Below are 26,195 nucleotides of genomic sequence, written 5' to 3'. Positions count from 1 at the left end.
GAACACGCTCCGTGCTGGAGGCACTCATTAGCCAGTGCTGGAGGCACTCATTAGCCAGTGCTGGAGGCACTCATTAGCCAGGCCACCATGCATGAAGGGCCCACAGCTGCTGGAGGAGTAGCCCAGTGGGGAACAGCACGGTGGAAGCATGCTCCTGCCAGCCACATGGGGCTCAGAGACACTGCTGGCAGCAGCCTTGGTGCCACCAGCGCAGAGGGCTGGGGCTCTGCCCATGAGCTGCAGGAGCAGCTGCCGGGAGCTGGCAGCTACGAGGCAGCCACGAAGGCAGCTGCCAGCTGGCTGACACATGGCCCGAGTGTGGGATTTATTTGGGATCTGTGGTGGAGAGCAGGAAGCAGCGCACGTGTGGCAGGGCCAGCAGCTGCCAAGAGCCTGCAGCGGGAGGTGAGGCAGGAGCAGGGGTGCGTGCTTGGCTCAGATGGAGCAGTTCATGGCTGCTCCAGCCAAGGGGTGGGTTTGGGGAGGAGTGAGTACTGACCCCTTACTCTTCCCTGGGACACGTTTTGCCTACTGCCTGCTGGGAATTTCCTTTGCTGGACTTGTCCCCGTTGCATTTTATCGTGGCTCCCTGTGCTGGATGGACAAGGGCGGCCTCAGCCCTGCACTCCCCCCCGCCACTAGTTCCTCTGTGATACACAGCCCTTCCCAAGCCCCCAGCAAGCGAGCACAAGTGCTGAAAGGTGAAGCAGAAACCTCTATTTATTAGTAGGGCAAGGCCAGGCCCATGGCAGCAGCACTGCCCTGTGGTGGCCATGTACTCCAGCCAGCACCCCACACTGGGGGCTGCCACCCCAACAGGTGACTACTGCCAACCAGTACAGCCTTGGCCTTGCTTCCCTGCCAGTGCTCTGTCCCCCCAGCATTGCTCCTGGCAGCCGGGTGTTGCTCCCCTTACACCAGAGAAGCTGTTACAGAGTCCTCGAGCAGGTCAATGCTTGCACAAGGCTTTGGCTGACAAAACTGCATAGCCATTTTAACTGCCAACATTGAAAATGGAGGAGCAGGAGCAACGGGAAGGGAGCAGGTGGGTGCTTCTGCCCCAGTCCTCTCATGCTCCTTCGCACATCCTCCCTTTGTTCCTCCAGTCCCAGCTCTCCTGAGCCTTATTAGCAGGCAGCAAACTTTTGCTGGATGAGTTTGTACCTGAGGAGCTCCTGCTCAGAGACTGATGGCTGCAACCTTGCAGCAGCCTGCAGGAAGTCTTCCATGGTGAGTACGAGAGCAGAGCTCTCAGTATCCAACCCTGTGTAAGAAAGAACGAGAAAAAGCTGAGAGCAAAGCACCAGGGCAGCCAGCAGAGCCTCCAGCCCTTTGTCCAGATAGGGAAGGGGAAAGCAAACTGCCTCCCTTCTCCCGGCTGAGGCCAGGCAAGGTGCAGGCAGTCACACATGGCGAAAGCACCTGCTAGCAACCCACAGCCTTGCACTCAGAGATGGCCCAGAGCCATCACGGTTCTTCCCTCCAAGCCCAGCTCCTGCTTATGGCAGTGCTAACTGCTCGCTGTCCTTGTGCTGGGCAGCTCCAGCACACGGGGTGAGGGGGGGCTGGGCTCCTACCCTCTTCAATCCATTCCACCTTCCGTTTGACAGCACACATCATGGCATCTGAGCACAGCGAGTAGATATCAGCTCCCGTCAGCTGAGCCGGGCATTCTTCTAGGATGCTGCTGAGGTTCACAGAAGGATCCAGTTTAAACCTGCCGAGAAATAAAGCCGCAGGTGCTGAGAGCCTGAGAGACAGGCAGCAGCCAGAGCGGCTGGGCAGGAGGGATCACAGACCACAGAGTCACGCCCCATGTTTAGCAACTGCTGGACTCTGCTCTTCGTGCTTCAGAAAAATCAAAGGGCTCTGCCTGGTTGGTTGATTCTACGTTTGGTTGTTGTGTTTTTTGTTGTTGACTCTTTTAAACCAGTCATTTCTTTGCAAGAGCACGACAGCAGTGTCCTCTCTCTTGCTGAGTAGGATCAAAGGCGACTTGAGCCCTCACTCAGGGAAATTAAGTGCTCTACACACCTGTGAACAGCCCACAGCAAGGGCTGAATAACAACATTTAATTACAGACAGCACTAACCACTGGGACACCAAACCACCCCATCACAGTCACGCTGCAGACAGCGAGCCTCCTACAGCCCACTGCTGGAGGGCATGGCTGCCATGGCTGCCAAGCCACATGGTGTGGAACGTGCACACAGCCAGCCTGTCTTGTCACCTCTCCTTCCAGCCCATCCTTCAAAGCAGCAACGATCACAGCTACCCCCTGCACAAAGGCCCTGCAGAGGCTGATTCCCAGTTGCTCTGCTGCTCACCCAGCTGCTGGGGTGCACATTCACACTCAGATTGTGCAGCTTGCCTTTCTCCCTCTAGAAATGCTCCTGAGTGAGCTCAGCTCCAGTTCTCCTTCTGGATTTACCTTACCCTCTCACCCTACCTCCTGGTTGCCCGACAGTGATGCAGACCCTCTGCAGCATGCAGATGTGAGGCCAAGCTGGAGCAGACTGCACCATCAGCCCCAGGAAGGCTGCTACCCATTGGAAAGCAGTGGCAGAAGGGTGCTGCAAGAGAACGGGGTCACTCACTTCCTGGTGACAGCACTCAGCACCTGCAGCTGTGACTCCCGGTCTTCATTTACACCCACATAGACCAGCTTGTCAAATCTGTCAGCAGAGAAAAGAGACCATCAAGAACAGGTCATTGGTGGCAACCAAAAGAGGGCTCTGGGGCAGCTGCCTTGGGTGTCCAGCCCTTGGAAGATGGAAAACTTTTGTGGGACAAGGGGTGCAGACAATACACTGGAGGTCTAGGCTGCTCTTCAGAGGGAGCTTGGCATGGTGGAGAAATGGAATGATGACCCTCACATGGGGTCCATCAAGGATGGACAGTACAAAGTTCTGTTCTAGGACAGGCAAATCCCAGCCATGAGGACAGGCTGGGAGGTAGCTTTCCAGATTAAGGCCCCGGTGGGGACACAGTCCAGCTCACCACTGGTCAAGGTGCTTGAGAGACCTACCCTGGAGCAAGGCAGGGTAGGATGTAACATACCTGCCTGGCCGGAGCAGAGCTGAGTCCAGGAGGTCAGGCCTGTTGGTTGCTCCAATGACAAACACCTCTTTGCTGGAATGGAGGCCATCAAGTTCAGCCAGGAGCTGTGAAACAACTCTGCAGGGAGTGAGACAGGACGTTCAGAACTAGGCCTTGACAGGTCATCACCATCACTGCTGCACTTGCTATCAGATGCTGAAAATGCAGGGCAAACACAGGTAGGCATGCATGGCTCTGGATAAGGTTCTGCACCCAGATGTTAATCCTAACTGTCCCTGCTATGTGGTACTGCCCAGCAAATTCAGCTGCAAGACTGACCCATCAATCAGTACTGGGGACACCCTGGCAGGCCCTGATGCTGCCAACCTATCCTCAGGGCAGCGAGCAGCACAATGCAGATCCAGTTCTGCAACTGCAGGGCTTGTGATAGTTTGGCAACACAGCACTTTGACCTCTTCGCACAGGGATATCTCCACTGGGCTCCAGAATCACCTGGAACAACCAACAGGCACCATAACCCCTCCTTCCTGAGCCACTGGTGGATGCTAAGAGGAAATGGCATCACTGGAAAGCACTGTAGAACCGCTCAGGGATGGAGGGAGAGATTGGATAGGGACTATAAGCCCAACAGAAGACCCCTGGGGGGAAATTACTCTGTTTCTGGGTTATCATCAAGCTGTACCTGCTTTGCTCCTAACAGAGGCAGCTGAAAAGTCTTCCACCTCAGGGAAATAGCAGCTAATAAGACAGAAAAGCAGGGGTGTGAAGGACAACCTTGGAAAGGCCAAAGGGAACAGTTGGCAGCTATGGAAGCAGTTGCAGGAGGCACAGTTTTAACCAATGTTTGCACAATAAGCTTGGGCAATCAGGAATCTGCTGCAATGCAAACAGTGATGACTGGAGAGGCAACAGGCCACGCAGAGTTGAAGGGAGGGAAAAAATTGAGATAAAGAGTTGGGATGACCTCTGCCTCGCTGGGCCATCTTGTGTACCCCCAGGCAGGTAGGGCACTCTTGCCAAGTATACAGGCTGTGCTTACTCACCTGTCCATGACACCTCCTGAATCTCCGCTTCGCCCACGATTTGGGGCCAGAGAATCCAGTTCATCAAAGAAGATAATGCAGGGAGCAGCTGCCCTGGCTCTGGCAAACACTGGGAGGAGACAGAGAGCACACAAGGTGAGGAAGACTCAGAGAAGTGGTCACCAGCAAAGAGCTGTAGATGGAAATCAGCTGCCCGCTGCCACACCACCACCTTTGCTTCTGTCTGAGGGGTCCCAAGGCTCAGTTGTGTCTCTGAGGGGCTGCTGCCCCATCAGGAACACCAAAGACAGCCTGGAAGGAGCAGAGCATGTAAGAAGGGAAGCTGCAGTGAGGCAGGGAACAGACATGGTGTGGTAGACAATGGATTTATGCCCTCGCTGGCAGCTATGGATGGGAGTCTGGAGAAACAATTCAAGCACTTCCTCCTCCCCTCCAGCACCACAGAATGGATCCTCCTGCCACATGCAGGACCGGGATGCTTCTGCTCACCATTACGCACGTTCTCCTCGCTCTGTCCAACATACATGTTGATGAGCTCTGGCCCTTTCACACTGTGAAGGTGGAGAAAAGGAAACAGGTTAGAGCATCCCATACACTGCCAGGAGAAAGTCCTATTGCAAGACCCCCACTCTTCACCTAAGGAATGTCATGGTGCATGTGGTTGCAACAGCTTTTGCCAACAAGGTCTTCCCCGTCCCAGGCGGTCCATACAGCAGCAGACCAGAGCGGCGCAGACCCAGTGAGAGCAGCTCCGGGTGCTCCAGGGGTAACTGGATAGTGTCCAGGATCTCCTTCTTCACCTCATGGAGCCCACCAACATCCTGCCAGGACACCGAGGGGATCTGCACGAGAGTCAGCGTCCCTGTCAGCACTTCTTCCTGAGCTTGCTTGTTTAGTTCTGGCTCCAGTGGGGTATTAGTCATCATTTGGCCACAGTCACTCAGTCGCACACCACACTGCCCAGCTATCCCTTATGTGAGATCCCTCATTCTCTCAAGTGTTGCAACAGTGAAACCAAGCTACGAATCTCCCCATGCAACCTGCAGCCTTTTCTGATTCTACACTGCACCTCCTATCACCCATGAGCAAAATGAAAAACAGTGGTAATGTCTGCCTGCAACCTTGAGGGGAGAACTCTACTGAGACACAGCCATAGGGATATGGGGGAGGTAAAAACACATAAATAAGGAAACCTGAACCTAGTAACTGTGTGCTACTTGTGTTCAGGGCACCTCGTCCCCCAGGATGGTCAGACTGAGCAAGGGCTTCACTAGAGTGACAAGACCTGAGCTACCGGGACCTCTGTCATGCAAAGGGTGGTGTGAAATAGAAACATCATGGAGGGCACCGTGCAGAAAACGAGATGTTTCTGAAGGGGAAATACAGGAACAAAATCCATAGATGCTTACAAGTAGTAGACAAGGATTCAAGGGATCATTGCAACAAGAGGAAGGACAGCAAACCTGAGATGGGTGACACATGCCACTTCTGCTATTTTATGCTGAGTAAAGCAATCTTGGAGGAGAATGCTGCTCAAATGCTTTAGAAATAGCTGGAATGCCACAGCCTGTGGGACAGACCTCCAGTCAGAGCAGCTCTCCTGGGAACGTGCAGGGAAAGCAAAGAACCCAGACACTTCCCCCCAGCTGCTGGCTGGGTGCTGAACAGGTGTCAGCACAAACAGCAAGGTTAAAAATAACCAAAGCAAAATTCTTTGCCCCTTGGCCAATTCGGCACTCCTTCTTTTGCTACTTGAGATGATGTTAGCGTGCTACTGTTCCAGCTGTCCAGCAACTCCACTGAAAAATCAGGACAGGCAAGATAAGGATTTCTATAAGAAAGCAAAACGTCACGAGCCCCCTTTCCCCACTGCAGACTAGTAGAACAGTTGCCTTCTCCCCCACACTCTTGCTTGTGCTGCTTCCCTAGGAAAAGCTCTACAGATACAAGTGCTGGTACATCATAACTCCAGGATGTGTTGCAGATGCTGCTAGCAAATGAAGTTTGAAATTTGCTTTTTCTTGGAGGCTCGAGCTGATGTCCCTTCAACTGCAAACAAACGTGCAAAGAACCAGTAAAAGTAAGTATGGAGTTGAAAATTATGTATGTTGAGGTCTGCTAATGGGCTTTCTGAACCACGGCCAACTACTAAGAAATTGTTAAGGGACTGTAAAATGCAAACAAAATTAGCTCCCATTCACACAGCTCACTACTGAGCACAATCTGAGGTTACTATTTGTCTTACAGTGAACTTGGCAAACACGCCTCAAAGCTGAGCTCGTTTAATTCATTCGCTTATTATGTACTGAACAGTCCTGGAGTAGCTTCCAGATGACGACACCAGCAAGGTGATACCCTGCTTGGGCAGGACTGCAAACAGGCAGCTGGGGAAGGTGCCTGAATTACTGCCCCAAGGCAGCATTTTGAGTCCTGTGCTGAGCCCCACCATTTGAACGTGAGAGCGTGGAGAAGAGGCTCTGATCATTTTGCTTGGTCCCAACACCATGTTGCCCAGCAGAAATGGTCAATTCAAATGCTATTTCCTTGATCCTGAGCCACCAAAGGCAGCCCGTGCTAACCCTGAGATGCTAATTCAACTGGTTCTCTCTCACACTTCATGTCCCTTTCCCTGAAGAACCCCCCACCTCCAAACCACTCTGCTGTCAGATAATCCAGCTTGAGCTGTGGCCAAGGTCACAGACCAAGTTTAAAGCTTCTTGAGCATGTAGGGAAACTCCATCTCCAGTTTGTGTCATATCCTCTCCATTCCTTTAATGGCAGGTGGCTTCAGCCTCAACAAGGCAGCCAGCCCACTGCTTACCTCTTGAGAAGCTGAGCTACACAGCCTGGCATCCCTACTGTATTAGTTGATGAAGCAGTCTCCAATTACATCTGCAAGAGCTTCCCTGGCCAAATTCAAAACCAGCAAGGTCAAAAACTAAATCTGGACTTTTTTTTCCAGGACTGGGGAAATACGTGGAACGAGACAGCAGGAAGCAACATGGTAGGGAATGTGCCAGCCTGGAGAGGCCTGTGAAAGGTATCTTGAGCCACAGCTTTAGAAAAACAATCCCACTTCCAAGATCCTACCTTTGGGGCTCCCACCGCCTGTGAATGGGCATCGTGCAGCTGGTCCAGTGCAACACTAAAATCTTCCTCGAGGACTGGGAAGCCAGCAGTGCAAAAATCTCTCTCTACTTCCTCACTCAGTCCACCTGGAAAACTGGTAAGGAAAGAGAAGGGGACAGCTCAGGCACTGCCCCACTCACTCCCGGAGCTGTCAGGCTCACTGCATCCCCGCCCTCCCTGCCTCCTGCCAAACTGCCTGTGCTACCTCAAGGCCTGGATGCGGGTACAAGCAGCCCGGCTGCTGTGGGACAGCAAGGCACAGAAATCTCCCAGCACAAAACCCTGTGAATGTGGAAACAAACAGCATCAGTTCAATCCCTGAACACAGCTCCAGCTAGGCTATAAAAGGGGAAAGATTCCTTGTAGAGCTGTTCTCTGAGTCTCCGTGCTCCATTTAAAGTCTCTAGTTTGTTTTAGTGTTGTCGTGTTTTTCTGTTCACTGTCTTCTAGCAGAGCTAGCACATCTGCAAAAAGCGCAGAGTCCTTAGGCAATAGGAATCTTCTGTTAGAGCTGAGGTGTGAGGAACAGGGTTTCCTACTGAAGACAGTGGCTGTGCTGTGGGAAATGCCCCTTTTCTCTACGGCCAGACACAGGAAGTTGGCCCAGCACCCCTGACCCGCCACATCACAAGGCTGCCCCTCTCCACACACCACTGTGGTTTCACTCACTGCAGTCCTGCGGGCCAGCTTGGCTAGGCTCACTTCTTTGCCCAAAGGGAGACCGGCAGTCAACGTGCTCAGCATCGCCCTCCTCTGGTCTTCTGAAAGGGCCTCAATTTTCACTTCGTGAAGGAAAGCAGTCTGCACATCTGTAGGAACATCCTGGGGCTTGCAGGTTGTGCCAATCACCAGGACAGGATGGCTGCTGAGAAAGGGGGACAGCTCTGTGGAAAACTCTCTCCCCCCATTGCAATCACCCACATCAGATCATTCTCCAATGGCCACAACAAGCATGCCAGCTTTTCTTATCTGAACAAAGGCAGAAACCAGCCCAGCTTCAGACAGTAAGGCCTCTTGGCTCCCCTAGCCACTGATGCCACTGAGCTGGAAGAGCAAGCCCTCATTGAAGTGAACAAACCAAGTGCAGGGGAGTCTCCACTGGATTAAAATCAAAACTGAATGCAGTAGCAACAAAAGCCTTTATGCAACAGAGACTGCTGACCTAGGAACAGCAGAAGTAATGAATCATCCTTGGTTTCCAGAGCACAAGGTCCTTACCTTGATGCTGGGTCACTGTCCAGAAGCAGCTGCCTCAGAGTAGCAATGACCCTGGAATCCTCTCCTAGCCTGTCCCGGTCTCTGCCAAGCACCTCTATGTCCTTCAGTAGAAGCACACAGGGATGATACTGCTGGGCCTGGGCAAAGGCCATCTGTATTTTCTCCTCTGTAGCCGCACTGGTGTCACCGCACAAACTAACACAATCAACCTGCAAGACACATAATACAGTCTACAGGGGCAGCAACACAGACTGCTGGGGGAACGGAGGGCGATGCTCACTGCTGCAAAATGTTCCACAGGCAATTGACAGATGAAAAGGGATCTAAGTGGACTCTTCCCAGAGACACAAAATTGACACATTAGGATCATCCGGCATGGGAAAAGAGCAGTTTTGTGCTTCTCTGCAAGGGGAGAAAAGGCTCTTGTCTGAAAGAGCTGAGGCCAAGGGCCTGGGAAAGTCAACAAAATACATAGATGTTACAGCTCAGGCAATCCAAGCTATCATGTCTGCATGGGAGCAGCTTCTGAATAGGCTTGTGTCACAGTTGCCAGCTTTTTGGTATTGCTCTTTTAAAGAATGTGTCTGAAATTCTTCCAGTGTGGTAAACCCACTCATCAACTGCTCAACCTAACTGGGTTAGGGTAGGTTAAGTACCTTGAAGAGGTGGAGGTTGAGGCAGCTGCACGCAGCTCTGACAGCCATCGCTTTCCCACTGCCACTTGGTCCTGAGAGGAGAACACTGCCAGCCCCGCTCAGTGCTGCTGCCCTGTTAACACCAAGTCAAAACCAGAGCTATAATCACATGTGTGTCTTGCACATCCTACTAGAACCTGAGCCCCAAGGTTCCAGCTCTCCTGAGGTTTGCTAGAAATAATTTGAACTCACTGACTGGTCAGGTGAGGCCTAAGAGCATCACAGATCTCCTTCACAACATCGGAAAGTCCAGCAGGAGACAAACTGCTCCAGAACTCATGGCTGGTATAGGCTGGGGCAGATGGGACGGCGCTGTTTGTTGAACCCACCTATGAGGAAAATCAGCACTTTGTAAAACATCTGTTGAGAAAAGACAATGACCAACTGACAGCCTGTCCTGAAATGCCATTTCTCAAGAGCAGGAGATGCAAGCCTCTACAGGCACATTTATCTTGGATTGAGCAACCTCAGGCTCAGATCTTGCGGACAAGCACCCTGCTCTCGGACATCTTACCAGATACAGAGAGGTGTTTTGGGTGTCAGCCAGGTAACCCTCGGACTGCAAGCCTTCCACCGTGCCTAATACCTTCCTCACTTTGAAGTAAAGCTCCGGCCATCTAGAGGAAAAACAAGAAGTTTGAACTGTTGATTCAACATCTTGAAGGCAGGAACACCTCAATGCACAAATGGAAGGCTTGTGCCTCCTGCGGTTCTGCCTCCCTCCAAAAAAATCACTGATATGATATTCATCATAGGGTTCTATTTCTATGTTTTAAGATATGTCACGGAGCTGAACAGCGTTCAACGTGTCTTGTAAATCCAGCACAAACAGTTCCATTTTCCCTTCCTTATGCAGTACTGGTTGTCCTACAGCCACCCCTTCCTCCCCTTTGTTCCCACTTTCTCAACTCTTGCCTACATAAGCAAAGGGAGGCTGTGCTCTTAGCCACAACTATCTGCAACCCAACAGTGTTTCCCTCTCCCTGTAAAATAACTGGCAGATAAACTCTCAGCCACCAACCCTGTCCATGGCAGGGGGTTGGAACTAGATTATCCTATATTAGGTCCCTTCCAACTCAGGCCACTCTGTGACTATGGACTCCAAGGACAGAACAGAACCCACCCTCTTGTTTCAAGGAGGAGAAAAGCATCTTTTCTCTTTCTGTATATGTATAATAGAACCAGTTTACAGCCACTTACCTAAGGAATTTGTCTGCATTTCCATCTAAAAACTCAGCACATCCGAATGTTGGGATACAGAGGACATCTCCCTCCTGGACCAGGCTACAAACAACAACAAAAACAGAGCTTCAGAAGTGAGAAATGGTGAATTCTTCTTTGGTATCCACTCCAGACCACATGCTTTTACCGAAATGAACACAGCAGTTAACACCAATTCAGTCCTTTCTGTATTCTGAAACCGGGAATACAGAACTGAGGATGAAAGCAGGTACAACCAGAGGGAGAAGTGTGATGGACGGTGCCGTGTGGAAGCGAGGCCTGTGTGAGCTAAGGGGGAGATTAACCATGGCATCAGGGAACATCCCGAGCAGGAAGGGCTCCATGCCGATCACCGCATGCAGCTCCTATCTCTACACCGCACCACCCACGATGATGTGAGCGGACACCTACAAACATCCAGCCGTGGCTCACCGTGGTGTCTGGAAGTGCCGGTAGAGCAGGCGGTCGTACGCGGCTCGGGTGCAGTAGGCAGGCGAGCAGACCATCTCGACGTGCAGCTCCGCGGCGAAGGGCGGCACGGGCAGCAACGAGCGGCTGCCCTTCCCTTCCGCAGCCCCGAGCACTCCGTCGTACCTCTGCGGGGGAACCAGGCACGCCGTCATCCTTCCGCCCCACGCCCGCTGACCGCCCCCCCCGTCTCCCCGGAGCTCACCCGTAGGCAGATGTGCGTCCCTCCGCCCGGCTCGCAGCCCAGGTTGAAGGCGAGGGCGGGCGCCAGCAGGGCGGTGCCGTCCGGGGTCCGGCGGCGGGCGGCCCGCGGGTAGTCCCAGGCGGGCGGGCGGGCCAGCAGCGCGGCCAGGTGCGGCCGGGCCGCCCCCTCGGCGCTCACCCGCACCCACTCGCCCTGGAAGAGCCCCAGCGCCAGCAGCCCGCGCCGGCTCACCCACACCTCGGCCCCTCCGCCTCCCGCCCCGCCGCACGGGGGCGCCGCGCGCAGCCTCGGCCCCTCCGCCCGTCCGCGGCCGGCGGCGAAACGAGAGACGAGGGGCGGCGCGGCGGGGCGCCGGCAGGGGGCTCCGGCTCCGGGAGCGGGACCGGCCTCGGCCTCGCGCGGCGGCGGGGCGGCGAGAGCGACGCGCGTGCCGTTGCCTAGCAACCCCTGGAGCGCCGGCCGCGCCTCCAGCACCAGAGGGCCCGGACCCGGGCCCGGACCCGGCAAGGCCTCGCCGCGCCGCGCCAGCACCGCGCCGCCCGCCGGCCTCCCGGCCCGGCCCGCCCCCAGCAGCACCCAGAGCAGCGGCGGCGGGCGGCGCACCGGCCACACGGCCACCCGGCGGCCCGCCGCCAGCCCCAGGCGGCGCAGCAGCGCCCCGCGCAGCCACAGCTCGGCGCCCCTCCGCCCGCCCGCCTCCAGCGCCACGGCGCTCAGCAGCACGGCCTGCGCCCCGACGCGCCCCGCCGGCCGCACCGCCAGCACCAGCCCGCCGCCGCGGCCCCGCAAAGCCGCGCAGAGCGGCGGCGGAGCCAGCAGCAGCGCCGTCACCGGCACCGGCTCCGCCGGCGGCGCGTCCAGCGGCCGCAGCACCGCCACCGCCATGGAGGCCGCCCCGACACCATCGAGAGGGCGGCGCGCAGGCGCGGACGGCCCCCCTCGCGGGCCATAGAGTAGCGCCGCCACGTAGCGCGGAGGAGCGCGGCCGCCTCGCCGCCGTGCGGGATGGAGGAGCCGCGGCCGGGAGCCGCTCGGGTCGGGCAGCCCGGGGAGACCTCATTGAAACCTTCCAGTACTTGGACGGAGCTTATCAGCGGGACAGGGACGGACCTTTTCCGTGGCCGAATAGTGACGGGACAACGGGGAATGGCTTTAGACTGAAAGAGATTTAAGTTAGATAGAAGGAAGAAATCCCTGACTATGAGGTGCCGAGGCCATGGCACATCTTACAGAGCTGTGGTGCCCCATCCATGGAGGTGCTCCAGGCCTGGCTGGTGGGCCCTGAGCAGCCTGAGCTGGAGGGGCAGCCCTGTCCACAGCTGGGGGTTGGAACTGGGTGAGCTTTGAGGTCCCTTCCAGCCCAAACCATTCATTGCCTCTATGAAATGTGCCTCAGGCCAGCAGCGCTCTCTATGAACCATCCCTCCCAGCACAAGTAGAGAGCTGGGAGCCCACCAGGCCCCTCCGGCAGAGCTCTGCATCCTACACGGGGCTGGGGCCATGGTGTTCCCCCCCATTGCTGTAGCCGGATGCTCATGGCTCGCAGCACTGTGTCCAGTGTGAGGCAGAGAGCCAGGCCATCTGCATGCAGGCAAGGCAGGGAAAAAAAATGATTGCGAGCATCCATTGCCAGCGCGACACGGCCCAAATAAAAGGTTTGCAGATGCTGCTCAGGCAGGATTAGGCCTCCAATGTGCTAAGTCTCGGCTCTCACAGAGCCTAATTGCTGCTGCAATAAGCCCTGGCTGGTCCTTTCATGAACCGATCTCCCCCACTCCATCATATGTGTGAGGGTTTTTTTCTTTGTTGGTTTTGGTTTGTTTGTTTGTTTCCTGCAAAGCTTGTATTTGCCATGCGCGTGTTCCCTCCCACCCCTCAGCAGGGCCTGACCCAGTGGAGGGAGGGCAAAACAGGGAATCTGCAGATGCTGCTTTTATTAGAATCATGGCTTAAGTTGGAAAGGACCTTAAAGATCATTATTTCTCTGCTCTTCACAGCCAGCCGTTCCCCTGTGCGCACCCAGCCCTCCACACTGCACCATGTGTGCACCAACAGCACCATGACACGACTGTGCTCGCACCGAGCTGCACCAGGAAACTTTCCAAATTGGGATTACTCAGATTGTAATAAAACCTGCTGATAATTTTCAGTTAGGTTTTGGCCAGCAGAGAAAGCTGGAGGTGTTCCAGGAGAGCTGTCACAGTGCACATCTGGGCCAACGCAACTCAGCAGCGAGAGGAGGACCGGCTGCAGCTCGAGTCTGAGCACCTAGATGGCCACAACACCCTTGCATGGTGGGGCTGCCAGCACCGTCCTGCTCAGTGCCTCTGCCAGGTGCCTCCAGCACCCATTCACCTAACCCAAAGCAAGCTCCATATGTTTAACCACATGGAACACGGGGCCCAACTCTGCACCTTCCATTGGACATTTCTGTGTTGCTATGGGTCTTTGCCGAGCAATAACCTGTTGCCTTTGAGCTTGTAGAGTCTGCTGGATTGGAACTGAGCTCTGGGGAACGCACGTGAGGGCTGTGCTCTGCTCCCCTGGTAACTGCACAGCCTCAGGGGAGCGCCCAAGCTCCATTCAGGCCTGGGTCTGTGCAGGATCTTCTCAAAGCCGGCAACTACGGCGACATCCAACAAAGTAATGTTGAAAAATCACAAACGTGGAGCATGAAAACCAAAGAGACGCCACAATTTTACTTACAGGTGTGTCATTAATAAATAAATGGTGGACAAAACAGGAGCGGCCACATTCAAAAATCCAGATCACTAAAGTGCTTTGAAGACATTAAATAAAGGACGACCAAGAAAACAGCTCCGACATTACGCTATTTACAGACAATTACAAAGTATTCTCTTATATCAGCTCCCAAACCTGTTCAATTGTTCCAGGGTGTTATGGCTTGATTTGCTGTTCTATTATGCATAGTATGGAAGGTAACATTCAAGAGTGTACAAAATCATTGCATAAACAAAGAACGTTTTTTACCCCCTTCTCCCAAACATGAGTTAAGGAAGCTACACAGTATAAATCCAGTGGTAAGGCTGCATTGGCAGGCCAGATCCTCAGGAGGTATACACTGGTGGAGTTAACGCCAGCCTGAGGATGGACCCTACCGTGTTGTAAAGCCCCGCTGCTCCTTGAGGTGGAAGAATCGTGTGCCTGAAGCAGAGGAAACCACCACATGGGTGCTGTGCAGGGGTGGAAGTGCTCACAGAAGGCGTCCATGACCTGTGCTATCTCTGCACCCGGGTATCACAGCGATCCCCGTGGCACTGCTGTGCTCTTGGATAGCCCGGGACACATCCCAGAGGAGAAGGGAGGCTCTTCTGAGCAGCCATCCGTGCTGCTCAAAGGATGGTCCTGTTTTCACACTGCTCTCAGCTGTGTTGGGACGCACCCTCCCACCCTCCGACCTGGCTTCACCTGTGCTCTGCTGAGAAGTGAACAGCTGACAAGTGAGGGGACAGAGGCGGGAGGAAGGAATCCAGTTTGAAAATGCCCTGAATTCTGATAATAAAGTTCAACTATTTCCAAAAAAAAAAAAAAAAAGAAAAATAATATAAAGATATATCAATAAACCAATAAATATTCTGATCTCCCCAGAAAGCTGGGAGCTCTGGCCTCTTCCGGGGTGGCCCAAGCTCAGTGGTCCCTGTCCTTCTGCTCCGTGCTGGGGTCCCCGTTGACGCACTGTCTCAGTATGCTCCTTTTCTCCTGCTTGGCTGTCCTGGACAGGTCGATGGCTGTGTCTTCAGGATCTTTCACAGGGCCCAGCTTTTCAGAGCTCCTCTGGGAACTGGCCTGCTTCCCTTGGAGCTCCTCTCCATCCTGCTCCGCTTGCCAGCCATCTGCCGGCTTCTCCTGGCTCTCTGCCTTCCTGCTCACCTCCATGGACTTCTTGTGCATGCCTTGCAGAGCGGGGGGAGCAAACCAAAAGAGCCGGTTGCTTATTTCTGCCTGGAACTGCTCGGTGTTGGAGGGGAGCGTGCCGCTCTGCCCTCCTGCTGCCTATCCCAGCTCACACGTCCTGAGGAAAACTCATACCACCATCCCCAGCCCAGACCCTGCACCACTGAGGATGCTCTGCAGCAGAATCAATCTATACATTTCCCACCCACTCAGCAGGGAAGATGTACAAGGAGAGAGGCGCTGTGACAGCCCATCCCAGCCCAGTCTCCAAGTGTCACCTCCATGCGGGATCCCATAGTCAAAGAATGGCTTGGGTCAGGGACCCACTCCAACAGTTCCAGATTCCCATTACACCGGAGCCCCAGGGTAGCTCTGACACAGCACCAACGCTGCCATCAGCTGCAGCTCCCACCAATCCCGCTCTTGCCTGAAGCTCACCCAGCAGCCACGGGGCGCAGGATCCCACCAGCCCGCTCTTGGCAGAGTTGATGATGGACTCGGGCAGAGGGATGGAGTGCCGCACCATGGCTCCGTACAGGCCATACTCGGCCATCACGCTGCTCCGGCCCCAGCACTTCTCCCGCTTCCGCCACTTGGCTCTTCGGTTCTGAAACCAAACCTTCAGGGGTCACAGCCAGGAGAGCACGGAGGGGTGGGGTGGGGAGGAGTGGGGCATTCGAGCCATGGTGGAGCACGCCGTGGGGTTGGGGTGCGCGCAGGGTCGGCAGTGGGAGGGTGGCCGGAGCAGAGCCACAGAGGGGAATTTGGGGAAGGCACACGTGGGTGTCAGTGAGGGAGGAGAGGAAGGGGGGGAGAGGGAGCAGATGTTACACGAGGCTGATCCTGACCCACGGAGGTGTCCCCAGCCTGAGTCACCGAGGGCAGCCCCTGCGTGCCACCCGCCTGCAGAGCCCTTCTGTGCAAAGCCATTTGTATGCAGAAAAAGGGGTCCATGATGCACTCACGGGTGATAGCAGAGAGTGCTCGAGTCCCTCTCCCCATCTCCTTGTCCTTGTACTCCAGTGGTATCGATGCAATCTAAGCATTGCCCAAACTCCCACCCCAATGAGCTGCTCCACACCGGGTCAGGATTGGGCCCTCAAATGTCACCTCAAGGGCTGTGTGAGCAAGTTAGGGGGCAGCCTGAACCTCCTACACTGCTCCGAGCTCCTGCCCAAACAGCAGGGCACTGCGTCCCCCAGTCTGCACTTCTGCTCGGAGCTCAGACAGTGCAATCATAGAATCACAGAATGGTTGGATTGGACGGGACCTAAAAGCCCATCCGGTTTCAACTCCCTGTCCCGGTGTGCAGCGCTGCCACCCACCAGATCAGCCCCCCCCGGTGCCACCGCCTCCGTGCCGCCCGCACTCTCTTGCCCTACGGCAGCGCACAGCCGGCGACAGCGGCCCCCCCGGGGAGCGAGGAGCCGCCTACCTGGATGCGATCCTCGGGCAGCTCCGTCTTCACCGCCAGCATCTCCCTGGCGTAGACGTCGGGGTAGTGAGCTTCGTTGAACGCCTTCTCCAGCTCTTCCAGCTGATGGGCCGTGAACACCGTCCTGCGGGGAGCGGACAGCGTCCTGTGACGGGGTCCGAGAGAGCAGGGCAGGGCGTAGCATCGACCCCTCCCGCCTCCCCCAGTTTGGATGCCCTGCTCCTAGCGGGCACACCCACGGGGACGAACGGGGGTGGCCGGCGGTCACCTGTGCCGCCGCTTCTTCCTCTTGATCTGCGAAGTCGGCATCTTCAGCTCGCTGGCGTCCCCGGACAGGCTGTCCTCATCTGGCGGCAGCATGGGAAAGGGGGGGGGGGGATGGGAGGGGGCGACAGTCACATCCCATCCCGACAAGGGCTCCCCGCGGTGCCACCACCCGCGGGGGACCCGAGGGCGCCGCGGGCAGGGGACGGCGGCTCACCGGAGGCGCTCTCCTTGTGGCGACGGGCGGCGGGCGGCGGCCCGGGAGGACCCGGGCGGGTGCCGCGGGCGGGCAGCAGCGGCAGCGGAGCGGGCAGCAGGCAGGGGGCTCCGGGCCCCGCCAAGCCGCACAGCAGCCCCAGCCCCAGCCCCAGCGCCCCGCCGCCTTCGTAGCCGCCGGCGGGCCCGGGAGCGGCCCCGGCGGGGGGCTGCAGCTCGGCCTCCAGCCCCAGTAGGTCGGTGATGGCGAAGCCCTTGGCCCGCAGCCCCGCTCCTCCCGGACGCGCCGACCGCTCGGGGAGGGCGCTGCGAACCGACGCCGGGCCCGGAGCCGCCGCCACCGCGACGGGAAGCGGCACCGGCACCGCCGCGCGGCCCCCCGACGGCTCCTCCCGGCCCGGCATCGCCGCCGCCTGGCCCGGCCCGGAGCGGGCACCGCCGCCAGCCGCCCCTTTTATCGGTCCGCCGCCGGGCCCGGCCCCAATCGCGGCCCGGGGCTGCGGGGGGGGGTCGCTCCCAATCCCCGGATTAGCGGCCCTCGGGCCCCGGGGCCCCTCCCTCAGGCCCCCCCGCGCGGCCCCTCCCCGCCGCCCCCTTGGGTCCCCCCTCAGGACCCTCCCCTCGGCCCTCCCCGTCCGCTCCGAGTCCCCTGCTTGCCCCCCGGCCGCGGGCCCCCTATCCTAGACGGGACGCGCGCCCCCCGCCCCCCCACCTGCCCCGTCCGTTTGGGGCAGGACCTTCTCTTCGCCCCCCGGGGCCGTTGGGAGATGCCTGGCATCCTCCCTCCATTTGGCTCCCAGAGTCTTGCACCTGGGCTGCAATTTTATTTTATTTTATTTTTCTCCCTTCCCTTCATCTGTTTATGGAACCGATTTACAACCGGCTTACACGGGCCGCCTGATCCCGGCCTTCCCGCTGGACGGCCAGATTAACCGAGGGTCCTTCTGATAAAGATAATTACAAGGGGACTCCGCATTAACTTTGCATTATTAAAGAAAGACCCAAATCTCCCCTCGCAAGCTGTTCCCGGGATTAGCAGAACAATAACTTTCATTTAGGATAATTGCCGTGCCCGGCGCTGGGGGCCGTCGAGGAGGGGGGGGGGCGAGGGGGGGACGACCGACCGCGCTTCACACCCCCCGACGGGAGATGGCGGGCGGGGGGCGTCGCGCCCCCGAAGCCACAGTGTGGGATGCGGGGATGCTCGGGGCTGCCCGTGCCCAGGGATGGGAACAGCGACGTCCCCCCGACGTCCCCTCGGGCACCTTCGCTGCCCCCGGGAGCATTTGCAGCAGGTTTGCTGGAAGAGGAGACTTTCACTGCCGGGCGGGGAGGATCTGCCGCAGTAATTAGAAGCCCTAATCCGGCCACCACCCACAACAAATTTCCTGTCCGAGCCGATCTTAGTGGATAAACCCCTAATTTTTGACGTTGTCCCAGAATCAGCTTGATTTCAGCAGTTTAACGTGAAGGCTGAGCTGTTGGGAGAGATGATGAAGCCTTAAATATGCATATGGCCCAGTCATTTGGAAAGTTTGGGGATAAAGCGCGTATAATTGCTCCTAATCAGTTTATGAAACATAAAAGCCCGAACCCAAGAGAAAGCCGATAGACGCAGAAATGGAAATAGCGATTAAATCTCCCCACGCCGAGGCGGTGGCCTGGATATGGGGCAGTGCCATGGGATGCCCCGTGATGTGCCAGGATGTGGGAGGTGCCAGGTTGGGTGGGGGGATTCAGAGCTCCTCCAGCAGGGTGGAAAGGGGCATCTTCGAGGGGCATCTCCCCCAGTCCTATGGACAATAAATCAGTTAAAGGATAGCTCGATATACGCTCATCAGATAGGATTATCTGGGATTAGACTAATCAGTAAATGTTTCTCTGCTCATTATTTTCTAGGGAAGATTTTCAGCTGATTCTCCGATGCCGAAAGATTATTAATCGCTTAAAGAGCAGAACATCAAACATCGCTCTTGCTCTAATTTCCCCACGGTGCCCCCCCCCTTTCTCCCACATGTACCAGCCAGAGCATGAGCCCCGGCAGCCGGCCCCGTGCCCCATGCCCTGCACCCCCTTGGCACAGCCCTGCTGGGATGGATGCCCAGGGCTGGAACCCTGGGGTAAGCCCTGCCAAGGCGCTGTGGGATTACAGATGTGTGTTTGGCGAGCCCTGAGCCAGCAGCTGGGAGGTCCTGGAGTTCCCTATTTGCGCTGATGTGAAGGGGAACCTTGGAAGGATGCACAATTGTCGTGGGTTCACCTTCTGTAAAGATGAGGGAGGCGGGGGAATGAAGGAGGAGGTATGGAAGGGACAGACTTAGAGGATTTGTAATGGGATAAGGAAGCTTTCACCTCCCTGCTTTAGATATGAATCAGGTCATTAAAAAAGGACTGCCTGAACCCGAACCTGCTGGGAGTGGAAGAGGCTCTCATGCCCATGGACAGCATCGTTGATCCCCAGTGCTACATGCCACAGCCCTGCACTGCTCCTGCTGGGGTAAAGGGACAGGGACATGCTCAGATTGGCAAGGGGGGGTGGGGTGGGGGGGCTCTGAAGGGCAAAGAAAAAGGGTTTTCCTCCAACTCCCCCACATTCTGCTGCGGAAGTGATGGCCAAAGCGTCTCCATTTTGGAGTGATAGATTCATGGGGACAGGTGGCACGGCCACATCTGGCCATGCCCTCTGCCTGCCGTGCCGGAGTGCAGCAAGCAGAGCTCCCACCACACGCGCCCCAGAGACATCCTCACTAATTCCTCTGCACAGCTTTCTGTCTTAAGACATTTGCCTTTGATTAAAAACAGAAGAGCAGTCACGGTTTAAGTGGAGTTTAAGAGCAGTGTGCCGACACGCAGGGCTCTCACATCTGGAGTGCTGCAGATTTAATCAAAGTGCTGGGAAGTGCCGCACGCAGACAGCTGTCACAGCAGCCTGGAGCCGATCTCCTAATTAATTCCCAGCCAAACACGGGGCAAACAAATGACCATCCAGGTGCTACACCTTCAGCCACTGCTGGAAGTGTGATGGGCACGTGGTAAGCAAGTGGAGCTGGGGATGCTGCGCCTTGATGGTACCTAGCGCCAGTCCACTTGTTTCCATGGGAGCAGCGTCCTACAAAACATGAGCAGCAGCAAAGCCAGGCAGATCCAGGCTGGGTGCTCCCTCACAGCTCATTAGAGCTAAATGAGTTGACTGCTGGAGCTGGGTCTGTGTGGGTGCTTGGAGTCCTGGGCACATGGCAGAGCTGGGAAGGTCTGACCACGCGGGGCCCAAACTAGCCGATGGACTGTCCACTCCAATTAGCCCCACAAAGGAGCTATTCTTCCTCTGCGCTATGCTTGTCCGATTACTTTATCTTATTATTTTTTGATCATTCCTCCAAAATGTGCTAATTAAACAGAAATCATCAAGTCAATTAGGGAAAGACTCATTAAAGCAGAAAAGAAAAGAAAATATAAGCAGCAGAAAAACGGCTGCGAGGCTCCCAAGCACGCACAATAGCTGCCACATTCATTCTATCAGCTTTATCCCAAAAGAGCAGTATACATTGTCCCACTCTGGGGCGAGCCTTGGAAATGAAACCTTCCAAGCGATGGAGTCAGATCTTTCATTTGTCTTTTGTCTTACAGGAATAATACTTAAAAAAGAGCATTTCACCAGCTTCTCAGCTGTCTTTTACATTTGAGAGAGAATTTTTTCATGGTCCCATTATGCTCTTGGTTTCAGGACAATGAAACCTGTTGGAAGTTTTGAACCAAGTCTTGGAAATGCTGGTTTGTCTCGGAAGGTGCCGGTCCAGGAGGTGGAGGAGTGATGGAGGAGTGCCTGAGGCTGGCTGCAGGAGGTCCTGCTGAGAGCTGTCTGCTCACACGTGGCTTGGAGGTTGCTTTTTGCCCTTCTCCACCTCCTCACCTCCTTTCTCCCCCAGCCACTTCAATCCGCCCCACCACCAGTCACTGCATTGGCTCCCTCCAGGTGCCAATCTAGGCAGGGTGAAACCTAGTAGAACACATGAAATGGCAATTCTGCTATCTCCAGCGTCTCTGCTGGAGGCAAGGAATGACAAATCTCCCTTCATTCTGCCCCCAGATGGAGAAGAGCCCAGCTCAGACTGGGGTGAAGGTGTCACCTCCTTTGCATTTCCAAACCAGTTCAGCCATGCCTAATCGTAGGCGCTGCGCTACGAGACCTGACAGAGTTCCTTCTCCTTTAATTAATCTCCAAGTTTGCTATCTGAGTGCGGTGCCATATGGTATTGATTTTTCGGCTCCGTATGACAGCACTTGCCATGAAAGCAGCTAACCTAATTAAAGATGGGGACTCCGTGCATGCAAGCGGGCTACTCTCACTCTTTCCTTCAAGGCTGCTTTCTGGAACCAAACAGGTGCTGAAACACAGGACCTGGCCGCGCTTTGGCCATCACTGCCTGGCAGCCAGCTGCTCAAAGGCAAATTCAAAAGTTGGGAGGCAACACACAGGCAATACGGCCCTCTGCCAAAACAACCCCGTCCCAAAGAAACCAGCTGGAGGACCCACAGGAAGAAGAGAAATAGCATCAAATGCAACCCCATACGTGGTTCTTGCTTCTCGTGCATGTAGAGACATACAGGCTTTTTCTGCTTTTGGGTTGGTAACCCCCATTGTAAAACATGCAGCAGGCAAAGCACAGCTATTGCTTTTTGTGTGGTTCAGTTTTCCTATTAGAAAGGACACAGAGCATGAAGGACTTCCCAGCTCTCTTACCAGCTTCTGCTCTTTGCTTTGATGTGATATCTGCAATATAAGCAAGGTACCTCGATGCCAAAAGGGGTCACAATGTCCAGAATGAACAGATCGAGTGTTGCTGACCATGAACAGTTTCCTAACCAGCTCAAACTGGGACCTGCGTGATGGATATTGTCACACTCTGGGGAAAAAAAAGGGGGAGGAAAAAAAAGAAGAGGAAAAGGATTAAGAGGAAGAAATAATCACTTCCCTTGTGGGGTCATTGTTTGCAAGTCTCTGAGCTTTTGCTGAATTTCGAAGGTTAGAACAAATGGCATTTTCTTCCAGTTTGGAAATGGCAGCAAGCGCTCTTGCTTCCTTTTGCTCAGCACCTCAAAAGGCTCTGGTGTCACTGCAGGAGGGCTGCCTGCCCTCCCTCAGTACCCCCTCCTCGGCTGTTCCCTCAGGGTTCATCCAGCTGAAGGTGGAGGAGCTGCGGTGGCTGCAGAAGCCCTGGGAGATGCCCTTTGCTCGGCAGGAGCGGCTCGAGGGGAAAGAAAAGCCGAGCTAATAACAATTTTCCACATGGGTAAATGCATTGATCTGGGACAAACAATACTTGGCTGTGCCTCTGTCTGTGCTGCAGAGGAGGAGGAGGGACTGAAGATGTTCAGAGCGCTGGAGGCAGAAGTTGGAGGCTGTGGTGTCTCTCCTAGGGCAGTTTCTCTGTGGAAAGCCCAAACTGCAGCAGATCTGGACCTCTCCTTTGCTTGGAGCCATTTCTCCCACCTTCATCCTTCTGCAGACAGCTGGGTGGTGACACATAAACACTATTGGGACAGGAGTGATGGGATGCCCCCAGAACATCATACATCTTATGGACTGCTTCTATCCTATGGACTACTAACTTCCCTTCGGGAAGTTGTAGAGACCTCATTGCACTCTACAACTTCCTGAAGGGAGGTTGTGATGAACAGGGGTTTGGCCTCTTCTCCCAGGCAACAAACAGGTCCCGGGGAAATGGCTGCAAGTTGTATCAGATGAGGTTTAGATTGGTCATAAGAAGGAACTTTTTTTTTTCTCAGAGAGTGCTCAGGCACTGGAAGAGCTGCCCAGGGAGGCGGTGGAGTCACCATCCCTGGCAGTGTTCAAGAGGCATCTTGATAGGGAGCTAGGAGATATGGTTTAGGAGTTTGCTGTAGGTATGGTAAAGGGAGGACATTTGGACTAGATGATCTTGTAGGTCCTTTCCAACCTTGTGATTCTATGATTCTATGACTAGACCTCATACATGTCTGAGAAGAAAGATCTAGGGGTGTATTATTAGTGTCTCATCATCAAGTGGACAAAGTGTTTTAGGAGAGCACAGATCAAGGCACGCATCCTGCCCAAAGAGCTTAACTTCTAAGCTTTAATCAGAAGAATTAGGGCTTTACTTTGGCTCTAATTTAATCAGAAAGAATAGCAGAGGTGGTCGTGCCATTTCATGGGCAGAGTGCTATCTGCTTGGGGCATTCCTTCCTGCTCTACCTTCCCTCATCATTACTCCTGGGTGGTTAAGGTCTAATGGCTGGCAGCAAGAAGTATCCTGGTGGCCACAGCTCAGCTCTGAGTGCTCCAGGTGGGACAGGTGGGTGAGCTGCCGGGCTGGCTTTGCCGTCCTGTTGGACGCTTTGCTCTAGGTGGGCTCCTATAAGGCTGCCCAAGGTCTCTGCTCCTTGGAGACATGCAGTGGGTGTGATGGAAGCACGCCATACGTCTGATGGAGGCTCCATCAGGTCTCCCACAGCTATCTCAGTATGCATCCTCCTTTGCGCTGTTTCATTGCCATCTCTCTGGTGGCCATCTCAATGCTCAGCTCCCATACCACGGCCATGTTGTGGGCCAGGAACAGTGAGCATTAGGATATTTCTTCCCTTCACCGCAGGGCTCCCTGCTCATGTCACAGGGGTTTCGGGTACCTTGTCAGGACAGGGGGATTACAACAGGACCCATGTGCAGGGAAAGGATCGAAGTGGTGGGGATGGAGCAAAATCTAATCAGGCCTTTGTAGGAAATAGAGAGTGAAAGAAAAGCCTCAGGCGTATTTTTAAATAATACCAGCAAGCTGTAAGTATTTGGTCGGCCTGCTTGTTCTTACTGCCCGGGATCAGCCTGATTATTCAGGGATTCATTTTTATTTCTGAGTTTTATTTTTTTTTCTCATTTAACAGCTGCACATTAATAAAAACTCCATTTATTGGAGGATTTGGCTGGGATTGCTATAATAAAATAGAAGGATTTGTGCTGGGCACTAAAAGAACTCTCTGCAAAAAGTAGTGTTTTTCCAGTGATTAGGAGCGCCAGAACATATTGTTTTGTCGTGTAGCCCCGTCACTGCTGGGGACGGTGACAGATGTCTTGTGTTAATGTTGAATGATTAAATGCCATTTCTGAAGCCACTCCCTAGCTGCGAAGCACGGTGCTGCTTCACCCACACAATCTGCCTTCAATCTGTTCCCCTTGCCTAGAGCATCCCGCCTTTGTGCTCCTCTGGGAATCCCAACCCAAACCCAAGGCATCTCTCTCACTTTGGTGGGATCACTCCATGGCTCTCCCGCCCCCAACTCCATCCACATGCCCACAAGCCACCTGGCACTTCCTAGTATCCCCAAATATTGGTGTTCAATCCCTTATCCCATTGAATGGCGGCAGTGTGCCAGCCACGTCCTGCTCTGCCCTAACCCTACTAGTGTGTAATGGCTTTAAGTTGTGCCAAGGGAGGATCAGGATGGATGCTGGGAGGAATTGCATCTCATAAAGAGCAGTGATGCACCAGCACACAGTGCCCAGGAAGTCACCATCCCTGCAGTGGTTCAAGAAATGTGAGTATGATGCTGAGAGACACAGCTAGTGGGCATGGTGGGGTTGGGCTGGTAGTTGGACATGAAGATCTTACAGATCTTTCCAACGTTAATGATTCTGTGATTCTATGATTCTGTGATTCTAAACCAGGTGGGTGATCCACTATAGAGAAAAGCCAAGAGGAGAACACGGGCAGGTTGGCAGCAAGCTGGAAATGCCGGCTTAATGCTGCCCATCTGAAATTTCACCAGCAGTGATGGTGATGCTCCTACTCTCAAAGCCACCTTCAGGAAAAAACACTGAGATCAGAACATCTGCATCCTCTACAAGAACACTGTCTTTGCAAAACCGTGATCAGTCAAGCATCTGTTGCAATGACCTACTCCGGTGGGAAGTGGCACGTCTAAGGACAAAGCATGTTGTGTCCCCAAATAGAGCTGGTGTGGTGGGGGCACCGGGGAGCAGGCTGGTGAGGATCTGGCAGCACACGTGCATTCGCACATGCCATTGCTGATCAGCCAAGGGGAAAGCACGGCAGCGAGCGTGCTGCAGAGTGCAGAGAGATGTTAAGGAGTGGACAAACTACACCCGTCCATACCACCCACTAACAACACCCATTTCTCCAGTGGGCTGGCCCCACACACTCAGTGGTTTTGCAGGCATGGTGCCACCATGCTCAAGATGTCTGCCAGGGGCTGCAGCGACACCAAGCAATAAGGCCACAAATGGAGGAATTTCCACCTCCTTTCCTTTAAGTCAGCACAAAACCTGCCCTCACCCCATTAATCCATCAACCAACAGGTCAAGTAAAAGCAGGTTGCCCGCTCGCTTTCACTTCTCCCCCAACTTAATCCAAGCGCTAAATTACAAGTTGATAATGGGTTCCCATTAATTATTGATTTTTCAGATAATACTTGTTAAAGTAGAATTAACGCTATTGTTTCTGAACAAATACTGCCCAAATACTGTGTTTAGCGGTCTTGTAATCAGCTTTACCCACTTCTCCTCTAATCTGATTGAAACAGATTTCCTACCAAATCTTTTTTATCATTTTGTTGATATTAAAAGGTCACATATTTGTGCCTGCCCAAAAGTTTAATTTAAGTTGCTGCAATCGATTATCGTTCTGTGTTCGAGCACGATTGGCAGTGTTGATGGAGGAAGCATTAATTTAGAGTGGAAATGAAGGAGAAGAGAGAAAACCAAAGGCGTCCACCCTCCATGGCGTTCAGAAGTGATGTTAGGCATTGTGCATTTTAGCTTATTTTCCCAAGCCCTATATTATGATTCTGTTCATCATAATGCCTTTTGACCCGCTGCATTTACTCCATCATAATTATCCTTTAATACTCTTATAAATGAACTTTTAGCTTATCTTCTGTTAATTCTCAGAACAAGCAAAGCACTAACGTAACAAACAAAGCCATCTAAATAAAGTGTTTAACCCTTCCTGTGACTTTCCCTGATTCTTTGAAGGCGGGTTGTGTATTTTGGGCTTAATTATTCCTCCTCTCAGACAGCGCAGAGCCTGTGAAGGAATTTCAGCTCTTCTCCAAGCCAAGCCACGCTGAACAATTCGATGTCATGGAATTGAAACCAAAGCAAAACTACTTGACAGAGTATGGTGGATCATCTCAGGGTTTCTGCAGTGTTGTGTGGCTGCCAAACCTGGATGGCACGCTGTGCTTCAGGTGAGCTGATCAGTGAGGGAAGGTGAGATGAGTTATTCTGGGTGCCTGAGGGGCTTCGGTTCAATTTCCGTCCCATCCACAAGACCTTA

General features: G+C 54.4%; 2 protein-coding genes across 3 annotated transcripts; both read right to left on the bottom strand.

The window, feature by feature from the left end:
- Positions 1 to 695: 695 nt before the first annotated feature.
- Positions 696 to 11,941, bottom strand: PEX6 (peroxisomal biogenesis factor 6). Of its 2 annotated transcripts, none has more exons than XM_072332926.1 (17): positions 11,040 to 11,941; positions 10,799 to 10,962; positions 10,346 to 10,429; positions 9,660 to 9,762; positions 9,338 to 9,474; positions 9,107 to 9,218; positions 8,451 to 8,659; positions 7,902 to 8,097; positions 7,438 to 7,514; positions 7,194 to 7,326; positions 4,740 to 4,945; positions 4,593 to 4,654; positions 4,104 to 4,212; positions 3,061 to 3,177; positions 2,598 to 2,675; positions 1,578 to 1,717; positions 696 to 1,264 (listed from the first exon to the last, which is right to left on the bottom strand). In XM_072332926.1, the coding sequence occupies exons 1-17, from the start codon at positions 11,922 to 11,924 to the stop codon at positions 1,128 to 1,130; spliced, it is 2,949 nt and encodes a 982-aa protein (XP_072189027.1). In that variant the 5' UTR covers positions 11,925 to 11,941; the 3' UTR covers positions 696 to 1,127. The 2 variants fall into 2 exon arrangements, with proteins under 2 accessions (XP_072189027.1, XP_072189028.1); XM_072332927.1 differs by having other exon boundaries at positions 7,902 to 8,094.
- Positions 11,942 to 13,724: 1,783 nt separating this feature from the next.
- On the bottom strand, positions 13,725 to 17,273 carry VSX1 (visual system homeobox 1). The gene is made up of 5 exons (XM_072332915.1): positions 16,871 to 17,273; positions 16,658 to 16,736; positions 16,390 to 16,513; positions 15,393 to 15,573; positions 13,725 to 14,953 (listed from the first exon to the last, which is right to left on the bottom strand). The coding sequence occupies exons 1-5, from the start codon at positions 17,271 to 17,273 to the stop codon at positions 14,688 to 14,690; spliced, it is 1,053 nt and encodes a 350-aa protein (XP_072189016.1). The 3' UTR covers positions 13,725 to 14,687.
- Positions 17,274 to 26,195: the final 8,922 nt, after the last annotated feature.

Source organism: Excalfactoria chinensis, chromosome 3 (genome assembly GCF_039878825.1).
Source record: "Excalfactoria chinensis isolate bCotChi1 chromosome 3, bCotChi1.hap2, whole genome shotgun sequence".
NCBI lineage: Eukaryota > Metazoa > Chordata > Aves > Galliformes > Phasianidae > Excalfactoria > Excalfactoria chinensis.
This window is presented reverse-complemented; position numbering and strand designations above follow the sequence as displayed.

Coding starts and splice junctions, on each gene's coding strand:
- VSX1 (XM_072332915.1), bottom strand. CDS start 17,273: ATGCCGGGCCGGGAGGAGCCGTCGGGGGGCCGCGCGGCGGTGCCGGTG. Junction 16,737..16,870: donor CCACAAGGAGAGCGCCTCCG/GTGAGCCGCCGT, acceptor TGCTGCCGCCAG/ATGAGGACAGCCTGTCCGGG. Junction 14,954..15,392: donor CTGCGCCCCGTGGCTGCTGG/GTGAGCTTCAGG, acceptor CCGCTCTGCAAG/GCATGCACAAGAAGTCCATG.
- PEX6 (XM_072332926.1), bottom strand. CDS start 11,924: ATGGCGGTGGCGGTGCTGCGGCCGCTGGACGCGCCGCCGGCGGAGCCG. Junction 7,515..7,901: donor AGCTGGCCCGCAGGACTGCA/GTGAGTGAAACC, acceptor CCACATTCACAG/GGTTTTGTGCTGGGAGATTT. Junction 4,213..4,592: donor CGAGGAGAACGTGCGTAATG/GTGAGCAGAAGC, acceptor GTCTCCTCCCAG/TGTTTGCCAGAGCCAGGGCA.